Source organism: Monodelphis domestica, chromosome 4, assembly GCF_027887165.1.
Source record: "Monodelphis domestica isolate mMonDom1 chromosome 4, mMonDom1.pri, whole genome shotgun sequence".
In the NCBI taxonomy this organism is placed as follows: Eukaryota; Metazoa; Chordata; class Mammalia; order Didelphimorphia; family Didelphidae; genus Monodelphis; species Monodelphis domestica.
In genome coordinates, this window is record NC_077230.1 from 362,098,688 (window position 1) to 362,116,749 (window position 18,062).

The 18,062-nt window shown below is 35.2% G+C and overlaps 1 protein-coding gene across 3 annotated transcripts in view; it reads left to right on the forward strand.

The window, feature by feature from the left end:
- The window catches only part of LOC100031405 (protein argonaute-3), a 133,273-nt gene that overhangs the window by 52,755 nt on the left and 62,456 nt on the right, over positions 1-18,062 (forward strand). For all 3 annotated transcript variants that reach the window (XR_008911479.1, XM_007492796.3, XM_056795142.1), the window contains exons 4-5: positions 2,154-2,362; positions 5,992-6,128. Coding sequence is in view for 2 of the 3 variants with exons in the window: in XM_007492796.3 (XP_007492858.1) it covers positions 2,154-2,362; positions 5,992-6,128 (346 nt within the window). In the remaining variant the exon portion in view is untranslated. The remainder of the gene's footprint in view (positions 1-2,153; positions 2,363-5,991; positions 6,129-18,062) is intronic.

Genomic DNA, 18,062 nt, shown 5'->3' on the forward strand with positions numbered 1-18,062 from the left:
TGGCCTCTTTTAAGACTCAGATAAAATCTTACTTTCTATAGGAAACCTTTCCCAATTTCTATTAACTCTAGTGCCTTTTCTCTATTGATTACTTCATATTTATCTTGTCTTTAATTTAATTTAAATTATAATATATTATAATAAATACAATACATATTTAATATTTGTTTAAATTAATTTTAATTTAACTCATTTGATTAATTAAATAAATAAAATTTAGTGTACATGTAATTTAAATTATTTAAATAGATATAAAATAATACATAATAATATAATTAATTAGATTAAATTATAATTACTTTTTATAAGATTTAAAATTTTATCTCCCTTCATTAGATTGAGTCATGGACTGGTTTTTGGGTTTTTTTGGTATTACTAATACTTAGTACAGCATTTGGCACATAATGGATACTTAATAAATGCTTATTGACTATTACTAAATAAGTTTAGTTGACTATCAATCTTTATTAGGTTTTAATAGCATTTAATTTGAAATTTGTTATGCCTTTGAAAGTTGTCTTACATTGCTTAAATTTAAAATGCTTATTTGGTATGTCCATATGAATATTAATAATATGTATTTTAAAAGTTTTATTTATATCTTTTAATAGTACTTCATTTACCATATTTCCTTGCCTTCTCCCCTTTCTGAAAGCCATCTGCTCTAAAATAATTTTTTAAAATGCAAAAAAACAAAAACAAAAAAACAAGTTAAACCAAATTAAACAAGCATCAACCTTATCCAACATTATATGTAGCATTCTTGATTTCTTCCCAGCCTCTTTAAGGAAGATATATCATACCTCTTCAATGACAAGCTTGGTCATAATTATGCAGTACTGAGTTTAAATTTTGTTTTAAATTTCTATTATAGCCATTGTATGTATTGTTTTCTTGGTTCTGTTAACTTCACTTTTGCATCAATTCATATGATTTCCTGTACTTCTCTATTTTCATTGTTTCTCACATCACATGATGTTTCCATTATATTTTTTGCACTTTTGATTGGTGGCATCTATTTTTTCTTGTAGTTCTTTGTATGTAAAAAAATGATAGTATAAATATTTTGGTTTATTGGCTCTTTTTTGCCATTGCATTTTTGAACTATGTGCCTATCAGTGGTAGCTCAGTATCATAGTGTATGGACATTTTAGTTACTTGTTTAGCATAATTCCAAATTGCTTTCTGGAATGTTTGGATCAATTCCTAGCTTCACCAGCAGTGCATTAGTATGTTTGTCTTTACAAAACTTGTCTCTTTACTATTACCTTTCTTTTTCATCTTTGCCAATTTTCTGGATGGTAAGTGAAGGAAGCAACAAGAGTTGTTTAGATTTGCATTTTTCTTATTAATGATTTGGAATTTTAAAAATATGGATATCATTATACTTTTTGAGAACTATTTGTTGATATCATTTGGCCACATTAGGTATGTGGAGAATTATTATCTCTTACATATTTACATGAATTTCCTATGTATCTTGGATAGCTAACCCTTAATCAGAAATAGTAGATGCAAGTATTAATTATATATTCAACTGCTTCCTTTCTTATCCTTTTACATTAATTTAAAAAAATTAAAACCCTTACTTTCTGCCTTAGAAAAATACTAAGTATTAGTTCTAAGGCAGAAGATCAGGAAGGGCTAGGCAATTGGGGTTAAATGACTTGCCCAGCATCACATAGCTAGGAAGTAACCGAGGCCACATATGAACCCAGGACCTCCCTTCTCCAGGTCTGATGCTCTATCCACTTAGCTGCCTAGCCACCCTCATTAATTTTCTTGAATAAAAGCTCCTATGTAAATTTGCACTTCTGCTTTATTGACTTTGTAATTATCACTCAGATAGTCTTCAGTAGTTGCTATGAACCCTCCTCCCCCCAATCAATCCTTTTGCCAAACTTGTAGTGATGAACTTCCCTGACAATAGTCTGGCTAATTCCCCTACTGAAGACTCTTTAAATTCTTGAATACTTGAAGCCGTTTTGGTACAGGATAGGGTTTATATTCTACTGACATAACAATTGTAGTGTAGTGTCAGCCCCAGGCCATGCATGAAGCATTGGGCTTTAGTGGAAAACTTGTAATTAAAGATCAGAGAACATGTGTCTGTCTTGTTAGGTTTTGATTTGGCTCTTTTTCTCCCTCAACAGGTGGATTTGGATGTTACATTGCCTGGAGAAGGTGGAAAAGATCGTCCTTTCAAGGTGTCAATAAAATTTGTGTCTCGGGTGAGCTGGCATCTGCTGCATGAAGTTCTGACAGGACGGGCTTTACCTGAGCCAATAGAACTAGACAAACCAATCAGCACTAACCCTGTTCATGCTGTCGATGTGGTGCTACGACATCTACCCTCCATGAAGTGGGTTCTCTTGTTTTCTTTGTATTTTTAAGTGAGAGGTGATTTATATAGCTTTTTCTTTGAAGGATCCTCATTAATTTTCCTTTGTTGATCAGAGATAACATGAATGTATGATCCTCCACAGTTACAGATGGTTTTCCTTCTGGATTTGAAATCATGTTCCTCATTGTGTCTATCGTATTTATATTCTGATGGCTCTTTCTCTTAACTCTAAACCAATTATTTTTATAGTAGATTTTATGCCTTAATAATATTTTATATGTTATTTCACTTAATCCTCACAAAAACTCTCTGTTAGGCAACATGTTATCCCCATTTTGCAAAGGAAACTGAAGGTTCTGACTTGCCCTAGGTCACATAGTAAGTGGTAGAACTAGGATTAGGATCTAGGTTTCCAGTTTCTCAATGTGATTCTTTGTATTATGTTGTAGTACCTTTATTCCTATATTTAAACATATTTTAAAATCTCTTTACCTGGTTCCTCATTTACATTTGTCAGGGATTGTACTGGGCACTAGCTTACAAATACAAAGAATGAAGCCTCTCTTAAGGAACTTATATAATTTATATTCTAAAGGTGAGTCTAAGAACATATATAAGTATATACAGAATAAATATAAAGAGAATAAATACAAAGTAGTTAGGAAGTGAGGGCAAACAGCATTGAGAAGGTGGTATTTGATCTGCCTCTGAAAGGAAGAGAAATGGTCAGTGCAAAGGCATGGAGACTGTGGGAATAGTTAGTATTAGGACTACAAAGAAGACCATATGGAAAATAGATCACAGCACACAGTAAAGGTAATGATATAGAATGGTTTAGGATATAAAGGGTTTTTAAAGCTAAAAAACAAAAACAAAACAACCCCTGCTCTTTTTCCTAGGAGACCTGTGTTACTGCACTTACTTCTTCCCATGGTTATGTCCTCCTGCATCATTGAACATCAGACTATGGGATCTTCAAACCTCCTTTGGCATGTTAAGATAGAACTCCAAGATCTTTTAAGTCCCTGAGCCTGAGTTGGCCAGGTCTGAATACTGTTTTACTGAGGTCAGCTCTGGGATAATCTGGGCTGCTTTCTGCCACCTAGGGGCGCTTTGACTCTCCAGAGGCTTCCTTTCGTTTTTTTAAACACTTACCTTCTGTCTTAGAATAAATATTTAGTATTAGTTCCAAGGCAGAAGTGTGGTAAAGTCTAGACAGTGGAGATTGAGTGACCTGTCCAGGTTCATACAGCTAGGAAATGCTTGAGGCTAGACCCAGGATCTCCCATCTCCAGGCCTGGCACTTTATCCACTGAACTACCTCACTGCCCTTATCCATAGGATTTCTTAAGGGAGCTCTCTGTTCTTGTAGCCTCAGGAAACAGAGCTTTCCAGGCTGCATTTACCCCTGTTTCTGGTCACTGCTGGTACCAGCAGGCTTGTTCCTGTTACCCTTGAGATTCTAGTTCATCTCTTATGCAGTTCTGGGGTAAAAGTCATCACTTAGTCTAGTGTCTCATTGGATTTCTTAATCATTATCATTCTGTCTGGTGCACACTTTAGGTTCTTGCCAGAGTATGGATACTAGGTAGTCTTCCTCCTGTTCAGCATTATCTTGACAGAAAGGCTGATGGTCTTGTCTCAATCCTTATCCTTCTCAAGCTATCTTCTGCTTTAACACTGTTGACTACTCTCTCCTCCTGAATTCTCTATGTTTTTGTGAAAAATTTTTCCTATTTCTCCTTTCTGACGTTACATCTTCAATCTCCTTTGCTGCCTTATCATCCATATGGTGCCCTCCTGATGATAGGTGTTCTCCAGAGCTCCATCCTAAACCCTTTTCTTCCTTTATTGAGCTTCTCTGGTTTGAATTGACATCTCCATGTTGTTGATTCCTGGATCTGTAAATCCAGCCCCAGGTTCTCCCCTACAGTCTCCCATCCCCAATATTCTATTGAATAATTCAAACTGAATATCTTTGAGGCATTCAAAGTCAACATGTCTGAAACTGAATTCATTATCTTCTCCCAAAACCCATCTCTTCCAAATTTCCCTATTTCTGAGCAAGGTACTACCATCTATCTTATACCACATTAATAATCTTCACCTCTTCACTCCCCTTCACCTCCTGTATGCCTTTAGTTGCTATCTCTTGTCATTTTTATCTTCCCAATATATCACATATCCAACTCCTTTGCATTTATATAACTGCTACCTTAGTTTATCACTTCTTGAATAGATTATTATAAGACTGTCCTAATTGGTCTTTTTATCTCAAGTTTATCAACTTTCTAGTTCATCCTACATATTACTGTCAAGTGATTTTACTTAAACATAGGTCTGACCATATGTCTTATCTACTCAGTTAACTCTAGTTATGTGCCCCCCCCCAAGATAAAATATAGATTTCTCTGTTTGCTTTTTTGTCATTCTTATAATAAGTCTTTATAAGACCTGTCATTTCAGGCATTACTTCACATTCTTTATTTAGTCTTATTGGACTTCTCTCTCTTCTTTAACCATGACACTCCAATCACCTATGCTTTTGCTTTAGCCATCTCACATACCTGGAATGCTTTCTTCCTCCTAGAGTCCCTCATTTCTTTTAAGATAGAGCTAAATAACATAAATGAAATTTTTCCTGATTTCTACCCCTCAATCATTGCTATTGCCCCTTTCTCAAATGACCTTGTAATTAATTACTTTCTATATATATTTTATCCATTACATTTATATTTATGTTGTGTGTATATATATTTACTTATTGCCTCTCTCATTAGAATGTAAGGTCCCTATGAGAAGGGATGATTTCATTCTTTGATTAATTGAAAAGTGGGGGAGGGGCACGGATGGGGAAAGAGAGAAAAGGAGAAGAATGTCACAAAAATCCCATAAAGGAAAGACTCTTCAGGAGATGGTCATCAGGGTTGGAAGCAACATAGAGGGATAAGAATGACAATGTAGTCAGTTGGGGGTGGGGGGCAGGGAACAACCAAACTTGGGATTTCACTACCAAATAAGTAAACTTTCAATTCAAGTCAACATCTCTTCTGCAACTGAGAAACTTCGAGAGTTGTCTGGAGCCCTGAGAAGTTAAATGATTTGCCAAAGGAATGATAGAACTTGAACCTAGGTCTTCACAACTCCAAATCTGCTCCTCTAGTTACTTTGCTTGCTACAGTAGAATCTAAATTAGTGGTATGTTAGTTAGGATTGACTTGAATCTTTATTGTGCTATTGCCTCATATTTAGCTTCACTATAGGAGAATACTGACAGGCCTTTTTTTAATAGTAGCTTTTTACACATCAATAGTAATATATAACACAGCTAACATTCTCTTACATTCATGGAAGTCTTGAGTTTTTAACCCAGGTGATTTTTTGGAAAATAAACACTCATTCAACTAAATGATAATAAATAATGACCTAACATTAAAGTATGGCGGATAGTTAAATTCTATTTGGGTTGTGTTTCTTTTTCCTGGTTAGGAAATGATCCTTTTATTTTCATATATTTGGCATTTCTGTTCTTTTAGCAACATAATTTTATATGTTACAGTTACGGTTTCTAATATATTATAAAGGTTGTTTAAAGATTCATGTCAAAGACCAGTTGAACAAAAAGTGATTTATTTTTCTTTTTATAGGTATACTCCTGTTGGCCGTTCTTTTTTTTCTGCTCCTGAAGGATATGATCACCCTCTGGGAGGAGGCCGAGAAGTATGGTTTGGATTCCATCAGTCTGTTCGACCTGCCATGTGGAAAATGATGCTTAATATTGATGGTAAGGAACCCGATGGTAGATTGAATTTTTGGTGTGACTTGTGTAATGTGTACTTCTGTTGATAAAACTACAATTGAATTTTTTTTATGATAAAACTTTGTCAAACCAGGAAAAAGAACCACAGCATTCCAAAAAAGCCTTTTAAAAAAACGAACTTTACCTGGGGTGTACAGATTCTTCCCATTTAAGTATTAAGCATAAAGTTTGCATATGAGAAATTTCAAACTGTATTGTTATGTTATTTCTATATGACTCATTTTTCTCCTTTTATCTCTAATAAGCAAGTGTTTATTTGTGAAATTTGTATATTAAAGCAACAAACTTGAAAAATCATGATAACCAAAAATATTAGGTCAACTGCCACTTTATAATACAGTGCTCTTTTCAGCCACACACACTTGATTCTTTTTGTGAATCATAATGTACTTTTATTCTTACAAATCTATTGATGAGATAAATTTTCTGTTTTAATTACTGAATTTAGGATTAGTTTTGGATATTTGATAATATAATACTTTCAAAGGTAGGGAAAAATCCACAAAATTCCAGAACCCTGGGCAAAAAGTCACTTAATCCCTATTACCTAGACCTTTTGTCTAGCTATTACCTAGCTCTTCTGTCTTGGAGCCAAGGTAAGAGATTCAAAAAAAGACAATTATCAAGTGCCAAGTCCTAAACTAGATACTCAGAAACAAAGATAACTACATTCTCTCAGAGCTTATAAAGTAATAAATTACTTTGTTACAGAATAATATACTTCGATGATGAATATCATATATAACCTGATGGAATATAATGTTTCCATAGAGGATAAGTAAACCTCATTTCCCTCAAGAACCTTTGAATAGGCACATCAGAAATTCAGCAAGCCTGAGCTGGAAAACTTTATTTTAGCATTGTTTTTTGAGCCCTTTTTTCAAAAAATTTTGTTTTACTTATAGAAAAAAGTAGGCAGAGTAAATAACATGTAGAATTTCATTACTTTATAGTTAGAGTTGGCTAAAATGGCTCCTTTGGGAAGAAAAACACATTTAACCAATAAATATGTCTAGATAATAGTGTTGTAGGTTTTTTCATGATTTTCATTATCTTAGATTCAAGGAGGAAAGCTCAAATTTAAAATTAGAAAGCAGTTTGAGGTAATCAGCTTTATATCAGTTATTGGAAATATAAAATTGCCCTTTTATTCTCCTGTACTTGTGGTATATAGTAGTGAGACAGTTACTGACTAGGCTTTTTCCTTTTCATGAATTAACCTGCATTTTGGATTTTAGCTCAACCTACAAATAAGGAAGCAGTTATTATAGAGCTGAAATTTTAGATCTCTTCAATTATTCTCTTATACTGTCATTTTACATTGAAAAAATGCTATTTTCTTTCTTTTAGCACATGAGTTTACTTGATTAAAAAAAAGTATTGCCTGCTTTGTGTCAGGCACCATACTAGTTTAATTATTGAAATTCTGGAAAGATAGCATTTCTTAATTTTAAGTTAATTAATTTATTAATTGACTGTTCAGAACACCTTAGTCTGATTGGTTGCCCCTTTCTGTTATCCAGTAGGAAAAAAGCCTTTCTCCTCTTGTGCTGGTCTGTGTATACCACTTGTGACCTTACCATTCAGTCCTTCCTCTGGATATTATTAGACCTCTCTGGTTGGTAAATAGCCACTAAGGAGATAGACTTAGAGATCTTACTTCCTTTCATTACTTCATGACAAGAGGAGTGGGTGTGTTCTTGTTGGTTCACCTGTAAGATGCTAGCATATTCTGCCACCTAGCCAGACCATTGTACTTTAAATGATTTCAGCATACCTGCTCAACTCAATAACTAGAGCTTGTTGACTTCCCTTAACCACTAGAGTTCTAATTTATAGATAAATAATGGGCAAGTCTCCACCCTACCTCTAACAATAGCCAACCCAGTGAAATGCCTTGAGGCCTGGGTCTAAATTGCTATAACTTAGAACTGGCTCACCTTCAAAACCTGAGGTTCAAGAAAAATTTCATATAAAAATTAATTACAAGTCAACATTGTTTCCTCACTAAGCTATAGAGAGACAAAGATAAAAATAAAATAAGTCTTGTTCTCACCTCTGACTACTTCAGATATAAGGATAGGCCTCATGTAAGAAGTGGCACTTGAGCAGTATTTCTGAAGAAACTAGAGATTCTATGAGGCAAGCAGGGTACACTTCTTGGACATAGGAGAAAAGGTATAGGAAAGACTAGAGATGATAGATACAATATGGTAGAAGGAGATTGACAAGTAGGCCAGTTTGACTAGAACAGAGTGCCTGAAAAAGTAATGTGCAGTAAATTTAGAAAGAGTAGGCTAAGGAGAGTCAAGATGGCAGCTTAAAGACAGCGGCAGCTTAAAGACAGCAGCAGTTCAGACCTCCCTAAACCCTTCCTCATCAAATCAAAACCCCAATGCTTCGAGGGGACTAAAAACCAAATATAACAACAGGACAGAGCTAGGGAACCTTCCTCCTGGACCCAATTTAAGAGGTATGCCCCACAAAAGCCTGAATTCTAGAACATGAAGGTTTAGGAAGAAGGAAGGTCCCAGGACCCCTCACCCACCTACAGCACTGAGCCTCCTGTAGTAGCTGGAACCTCTGGATGGGCAAAGGCACTAGTCCAGAGGGAGTACCTTGTCACCACCAAGATACTCCATCTTGGTTCTCACACACATACACACACACACACACACACTTCTGGAAGTTTTAGCCTCAGGGTACATCCAGCTTTGTGAATCAACTCCTCCCTGGCTCAATCTTGTCAATATAGCAGATAAGAAGCCTTCAGAGGGCAGGGAAGCTCAAGCTCCAACACCCCTCCCCTACAGACTGATCTGAGAGCATTGCTGACTAAGCCCCAAGGGCAAAAGCTGCAACAAATTACAAGCAACAACCTTGACAACAAGGTGAGAAACCCAGCTCCTTTTCAACTTCTGCTGTCAGCTGGGGAAGATCTGACTAACCTGATCAATCAGCAGAACAGAGAATAAGCCCCTTCAGGACATAACCGCCCAAACCCACTGATCCAGCACATAATGAGAGGAGAAAGATTACAGGCCACTACAGGCGGGGAAAAAGGGGAAATATGAGTAAACAACAGAAAAAGAAAAAAGAAATTACAATTGACAGCTTCTATCCAGGCAAATGGAAGAGAGGAGGTTTAAGGAACACCAAACAAAAGACACAAAAACTCCAGGGATCTGGACACAGGCTTTGGAAGAACTCAAAATAAAATTCAAAAAACAATTAAGAGAGGGTGAAGACAACTGGGAAAAGAACTTAAAAAGCAAAATAAATCATCTGGAAACAGAAAATAGTGTCTTGAAAGCCAAAATTAATCAGCTTGAAAATGAGGCAAAGGAAAAGAAAGATCTGTGAATTTCAAAACTACTCCACCCTGTTCAGACCATTCTTTGGAGGATGGGATTTAGCTATTTCCTGATTAATGACAATGGAGATACTTGGAGTAACAGAGTCAGGTCTTGGAAACTGCAATCTCCACCCTACTCAAGTAGAGATTAGGAAGCTGCAGCAAAACTCAAGATTTAATTATTTGAGAATATGGCCCTCAACAGACATGTGAAAAAAAAGGACAGACCTCTGGGCGGTCCTAAGTCAAGCTAGAGCCACCATTGGCACTTGTGAGGCACAGGAAGTGAGGTAGGGAACAGCCTCTGGAATTCGCTCACTTCCTATAGACAGGGCAAGACGGGAGTTCGTGCTAGGAGCTTGAGCTGGGAGGAGGTCCGCAGACAGCTTCCCTTCAGATTGGTCACATGAGTCAAGGACTGATTTTCTTCTATACCTTGGCCCTTTGGGCCTAAACTCCTTCTCTCCCTCTCCCTTTTTCTTATTCCCATTGTGATTAAACCACCATAAACTCCGTTCTGACTTGAGTGTTTCATTTTAGGAATTTCATAAGTAAATTCCTTGGCGACCATAAATTAATATTATAACAACCTTTAAAGGTGATTTTCACCTTAATAGTTCAGAAGAATGACCAAAAAGCCAGTAATGAAATTCAGTCTTTAAAAACTAGAATCCAACAACTTCACAAGGCAGCAGCAAACTATAAAATAAAAATAAAAAAGGAAAAATAAAATCAAAAGAATGAAAAAATTGAGGAAAATATGAAACACCTCATCCACAAAATGGAAGATCTAGAAAACAGGTCCAGGAGAGACAACTTAAGAATCATTGGACTACCGGAAGATCACGACAAAAAAAAAATGCCTGGACATCATTCTACAGGAAATTAACCAAGAAAACTGCCCTGAATTTCTCGAGCAGCGGTTCTCAACTTCTCAATTTGTAGCAATGAGGATACATAATGTATATCAGGTATTTACATCCTGAATCATAACTGTAGCAAAATTACAGTTTTGAAGTAGCCACCAAAATAATTTTTTGGTTTGGGGTCACTGCAACATGAGGAACTGTATTGTGGAGTCATGGCATAAGAAATGTTGAAAACCACTGTTCTAGAGGAAGAGGGAAAAGTAGAGATTGAAAGAATCCACAAATCACTTCCTGTACTTAATCCCCAACTGACAATACCCAGGAATGTTATAACCAAATTCAAGAACTACCAGACCAAGGAAAAAATATTACAAGTTGCTAAGAAGTCATTCAGACGGATACCATGGAACTATAGTTAGAATAACACAGGATCTGGCTGCATCTACACTGAAGGACCTAAAAGCATGGAATGTAATATTCCCGAAAGCAAGGGAATTAGATTTACAATCAAGAATCAACTACCCAGAAAAACTGACTATATTCTTGCAGGGGAAAGTATGGTCATTTAATAAAATAGAAGATTTCCGAGCATTCATAAAGCCTGGACTTGAACAGAAAATTTGATGCCCAAACACAGAACTCAAGAGAATCACCAAAAGTTAATTAAGAAAATTACCTTTTCTTAAAAAAAAAAAAACATATTTTTCTTTTTTAAAAAAAGGTACTTTTTCTTAAAAAAGGAAAAAAAAAACAAAAACTTTTTTTAGGGACCCAATAAATTAAAATTATTTGTATCTCTACAAGTAAAAAGGATATTGGTAACTCTTAAAATTGTTATTATCACCTGAGTAGCTAGAAGAATTATACTTAGAAGGAACAGTGACAAACTGTATAGAATGAAATGCCAAGACACATATAGCGCATGGCAGGAGTGGGGGAGAACACCAATACACTGGAAGGGTAAAGAGGTTGGAGACAGGAAATACTTAATTCTTTATGTGCATTGAAATTGACTCCAAGAAGGAAGTACAATCAGATCCATCAGGGTAGATAATTGATTTGTGCCCTATAGAGAAGTAGAAGGATAATAGGTGGACTGGTGGAGAGGGAAGCAATACAAGGGAGTGAGAAGGTGGGGGGTAGTTTAAAAAGACTGTAAAGAAAACAAGAAGTGGGGGTAGAAAGGGAAGTAAAATAAGGGTGGGAATTAGGGGGACTGACTAAAAACAAAACTTTGGTGTAGAAGGTAATAGTGAAAGAAGAAAGGGCAGGACTAGGAGTGGAAAACAAAATGTTGGGAAATATACTACTGGGAATCATAACTCTGAATGTGAATGGAATGAACTCATCCATAAAACACAAGCAAATAGCAGAGTGGATTAGAAACCAAAATCCTACCATATGTTGTCTACAAGAAACACACATGAGGAAGATAGACACACATAGGATAAAAGTAAGCACATGGAGCAAAATCTCTTGAGCATCAACTGAGAAAAAGAAGGCAGGAGTCGCAATCATGATATCTAACAAAGCCAAAGTAAAAATAGATCTAGTTAAAAGAGATAGGGTAGGTAATTACATCCTGATGAAAGGCATTATAGATAATAAGAAAATAGCAGTACTCAACATGTATGCACCAAATGGCATAGCATCCACATTTCTAAAGGAGAAACTAGTGGAGCTCAAGGATGAAATAGATAGAAAAATTATACTAGTGGGAGACCTGAACCTTCCTCTATCAGAACTAAATAAATCAAGCCAAAAAATAAACAAGATAGAGGTAAGATAAGTAAATTAAATCTTAGAAAAATTAGAGTTAGTAGATATGGACAGAAAAATAAATAGGGACAAAAAGGAATATACCTTTTCAGCATCACATAGTACATTCATGAAGATTGACTATGTACTAGGGCATAAAAACATTGCAAACAAGTTTAAAAGAGCAGAAATAATAAATACAACCCTTTCAGATCACAATGCAATGAAAATAATTATTAGTAAGGGTACATAGAGAGACAAATCAAAAATTATTTGGAAATTAACACAATTCTCCAAAATTGATTAAAGAACAAATCATAGAAACAATTAATAATTTAATTGAAGAAAAATCTATGGGATGCAGCCAAAGCGGTACTTGGGAAAATTTACATACTTGAGTTCATATATTAACAAATTAGGGAGGGCAGAGGTCAATGAATTGGGCATGCAAATTAAAAAATTAGATTGTGAACAAATTTAAAATCCTCAGATGAATACTAAATTAGAGATCCTTAAAATTAAAGGAGAAATTAATAAAATTGAAAGTCAAAGAACTATTGATTTAATAAATAAGACTAGAAGCTGGTGCTTTGAAAAAACAAAACAAAGTACTGATTAATTTAAAAAAGGAAAGAAGAAAACCAAATCAATAGTATCAAAGATGAAAAGGGAGACCTCACCTCTAATGAAGAGGAAATTAAGGCAATCATTAAAAACTCATTCCCAATTATATGGCAGAACATATGCCAATCTAGGTGATATGGATGAATATTTACAAAAATATAAATTGCCTAGGTTAACAGAAGGAGAAATAGAATACCTAAATAACCCCATATAAGAAAAAGAAATTGAACAAGGCATCAAAGAACTCCCTAAGAAAAAATCCCCAAGACCAGATGGTTTCACAAATGAATTCTATCAAACATTCAAAGAACAACTAATCCCAATATTATACAAACTATTTGACAGAATAAGCAAAGAAGGAGTTCTGCAGGTCAAAAACCGAGAAAGAAAACTATAAACCAATCTCCTTAATATAAATGCAAAAATCTTAGAGTACTAGCAAAAAGACTCCAGCAAGTGATCACAAGGGTTATTTATTATGATCAGGTGAGATTTATACCAGGAATGCAAGGATGGTTCAATACCAAGAAAATCATCCACATAATTGACCATATTAACAAGAAAACCAACAAAAAATCACATGATTATCTCAATAGGTACAGAAAAAGCCTTTGACAATACAACACTCATTCCTATTGAAAATGCATTAAAGTATAGGAATAAAGGGCCTTTCCTAAAAATAATAAATAGTATATATCTAAAACCATCAGAAAATATCATCTGCAATGGAGATAAACTAGAAGCCTTCCCAATAAGATCAGGAGTGAAACAAGGATGCCCATTATCATCTCTATTATTTAACATTGTACTATAAGTACTAGCAGTAGCAATTAGAGAAGAAAAAGAAATTGAAGGTATTAAAATAGGCAATGAGGAGACCAAGCTATCACTCTTTGCAGATGATATGATGGTCTACTTAAAGAATCCTAGAGAATCAACCAAAAAACTAGTCTAATCAACAATTTTAGCAGAGTTGCAGGATACAAAATAAATAAGTCATCAGCATTTCTATATATTTCCAACACATCTCAGCAGCAAGAATTAGAAAGAGAAATTCCATTTAAAATCACCCTAGACAAAATAAATACTTAGGAATCTGCCAAGACAAGCACAGGAACTATATGAACACAACTACAAAACACTTTCCACACAACTAAAACTAGATATGAGCAATTGGAAAAACATTAACCGCTCATGGGTAGGATGAGCTAACATAATAAAAATGACAATCCTACCCAAACTAATTTACTTATTTAGTGCCATATCCATTGAACTACCAAAAAACTTTTTTACTGAATTAGAAAAAATCATAACAAAGTTCATTTGGAAGAACAAAAGATCAAGGATATCCAGGGAAATAATGAAAAAAAATGTGAAGGTGCTAGTTGTACCAGATCTCAAACTATACTATAAAGCAGTGGTCATCAAAACAATATGGTACTGACTAAGAGACAGAAAGGAGGATCAGTGGACTAGTCTTGGGCTAAGAGACCTCAGCAAGACAGCCTATGATAAACCCAAAGATCCCAGCTTTGGGGGGGGGGATCCACTATTTGATAAAAACTGCAGGGAAAATTGGAAGACAGTATGGGAGAGATTAGGCTTGGATCAATATGTCACACCCTACACCAAAATAAACTCAGAATGGGTGAATGACTTGAACATAAAGAAGGATAAGTAAATTAGGTGAACACAGAATAGTATACATGTCAGATATTTGGGAAAGAAAAGATTTCAAGACCAAGCAAGAGTTAGAAAAAAATTACAAATGTAAAATAAATAATTTTGATTACATTAAATTAAATGTTTTTGTACAAACAAACCAATGCAACCAAAATTAGAAGGTGTGACAAGGAAATCACTTTAAAAGACTGATATATATTAATTTAAGGTCGCCAAGGAATTCAGCTATGTAATTCCTAAATGAAATCTCAAGTCAGCAGTCAACCTTTTATGGAGTTTAATTACAAACAGGAGGAAGAAAGGTATGAGTGAGTGAGAGAGAGAGAGAGAGAGAGAGAGAGAGAGAGAGAGAGAGAGAGATGCAAATCAAAACAACTGAGTTATCACTTCACATCTAGCAGATTGGCTAACATGACAGCAAAGGAAAGTAATGAATGTTGGAGGGGATATTGCAAAGTTGGGACATTAATGCATTAATTTGGAACTATGCCCAAAGGATGCTAAAAGACTGTCTGCCCTTTGATCCAGCTATATCACTGCTGGATTTGTACTCCAGAGAGATAATAAGGAAAAAGACTTGTACAAGAATATTCATAGTTGAGCTCTTTGTGGTGGCAAAAAATTGGAAAATGAGGGGATGCCCTCCAATTGGGGAATGGCTTAATAAATTGTGGTATATGCTGGTGATGGAATACTGCTGTGCCCAAAGGAATAATGAACTGGAGGAATTGCATGTGAACTGGAATGACTTCCAGGAATTGATGCAGAGCAAAGGAGCAGAACCATGAGAACATTGTACACAGAGATGGATACACTGTGGTACAGTCGAATGTAATGGACTTCTCCATTAGTTGCAATGCAGTGATCCGGAACAGCTTGGAGGGATTTATGAGAAAGAACACTATCCACAGAGGAAAAACTGTGGGAGTAGAAACACTGAAGAAAAACAACTGCTTGATTACATGGGTCAAGGGGCATATGACAGGGGATGTAGACTCTAAATGATCATCCTAGTGTAAACATCAATAACATGGAAATAGGTTCTGATCGAAGACACATGTAAAACCCAGTGGAATTTTGGGTTTGCTACGGGAAGGGGGAGAGGGAGGGGAGAGAAAGAATGGTTCTTGTAACCAAGGAAAAAGTTCTAAATTGACTAAATAAAAATTTTTAAAAATAAAGGAATAGGAAGATGATAATCCCATTGTATTCTAAAAAAGGGGGAGGGAGGGGTTAGGCTAAAACCTACCCTTAAAGGACTTTAACAGACAACTAGAAGAGTTTGTATTTTATCCTAGAAGCAATTGCTAGCCACTGGAACTTTGGTAGGTGAGAAAGGAGGTTGTTCCTAGTCAGACTTGTGCTTTAAAAACATAAAGATAGGTTATAGAAATAAAAATAACCTTATTTGTTGATGATATGATGGTTTATTTAGAAAATCTCAAGCAATTAGATAATTGCTTCTGAAAAGTTGCAGGCTTTAAAAAAAACCTCAAAAATCAGTTGTATTTCCAATCTGAGGAACAATCTCAGAAAGGGAAATGTATAAATAATGTGGGGGTCAATTTTCCAAAGCACCCAAAGGACTCATTTATTCAATTATAAAGTGCTCCTTAAATGAACAATTTAAATAGAGGAATTTTTTGTTTAGTGCTTATGACTGGGCTGTTCCAATATAATAAAATAATAAAAATGATATTTTCAGAATAAATTTATACTCAGTCCTTTACCAAATAGATAATCAGAGAATATGAAAGGAAATGAAAAGAGGGAAGGAGGAATAGCACTTCCCAGCCTCAAATTATATTATAAAACAATAATGAAAAACATTGGTATTGATTAAAAAATAGAAAATAGATCTTTGGAACAAACACACCTGTATTTGGAATTCAGTAACCCAGTGTTAGATATATTGGAAAACATAAATTGTTTACAAAAGAACTTTCCCTGTTATTTTTTTAATTGCTGGGAGAAGTGGTAAGCAGACTGATAGGAATTAAGTTTTGACCAACACCTTGCACTGTTTCACAATTCATTCACAATTCACAATCCATCACAACGGATACATTGACCTTAATATTAAAGATTATGCTACAGTTGGGCCCATGTCTGCAGGAATACCTTTCAAGACCTACCATGGATAACCAAAACCACAGATATAAACAAAACTCCTGCAGACTCCATATAAATGTGCTCTTTCTTTCCCTGCTCCTGTCCCTCAGCTTGGGTAGTACCCCTCCCCCCAGAAAAAGTGAAAGAACTGACCTAGGAAGACCAGCTGGGAGGATTAATTTGAGTAAGTGAAACCAGGGAAAGCTAAACTACCCATTGGGGAATGGGAGTAACTACTGTATTTTAAAAATTAGAAGAAAAGCAGATAAGCTTAATAGCTGCAGGTAGATATGTTCTTAACTAAAGGAGGGTTAGAGGCAATTACAAAAGATAAAATAGATAATTTTTATTATAAAGAAACAGAAGAGTCCTGCACAGATCGAACTAAAAGACCTGTGATAAGACAATCAGCTGAAGGGAGGGGAAAAAAATCTTTGTATCAAATTTCTCTAACATAAGGAATTGATTGGTAACCAAGAGATATAATATAAACAACAAAAGGTATGACTTTTCTTCCTGAAGGTAAATCTAACTTCAGACTCTTGCTAGCTATTTGACCCTGGGGGGCAGCTTGGTGGTTCAGTGGATTGAGAGCCAGGCCTAAGGTCCTGGGTTCAGATCTGGCCTCAGACATGTTCTAGCTGTGTGACCCTAGGCAATCACTTTTTACCCCCACTGCCTAGCCCTTACCACTCTCCTGTCTTGAAACCAATACATAGGATTGATTCTAAGGTTGAAGGTAAGGGTTTAAAAAAAAAAGGAAAAAGGAAAATAAATATTTGTCCTTGGGCAACTCTCTTAACCCCGTTGGCCTTAGTTTCCTCATCTGTAAAATGAGCTGGTGAAGGAAATGACAAACCACTCCAGTATCTTTGCTAAGAAAACTCCAAATGAGGTCATGAAAAGTCTGACATGACTGAAAACAATTGAATGTGATCAAAAGCTACTCACCAAGAGATAAAAAAAGGTTTTAAAGATAAATTCTCAAAATTAACCTTATGAAAGAATGTTCCAGATTACTAATAATAAGAGAATTGCAAATCAAAAACTTTAGGTTTCACATTATATCTTAAAAATTGACAGTGTCAAAAAATGAGCATAGCCAATGTTGATGGGATTGTGGAAAGATAGGCACACTGGTACATTGTTTGTAGGGCTGTGATTTGGACAACAGTTTGAAATTATGCAAACAAGTAACTAAAATGTCTCCATCCTTTGACCTATAAATTTCAGTATTAGGTTATCCCACAAGAAGGCTATTAATAAAAAAAATTCCCCATATATGACATTATTTATAACATTACTTTTTTAAGATAGCAAAAAATTGGAAATAAAATAGATGCCTCGTATTTGGGGAATGACAAAACAATATTTAGTACTTGAATGTAAGAGTATTACTGTGCTATATGAAATTATGAATGTTAATACAAAGGCTTGGAAAGATCTACATGAACTAATAAACAGAGTGAAATAAGAAAAGCAAGAAAATCATAGAAA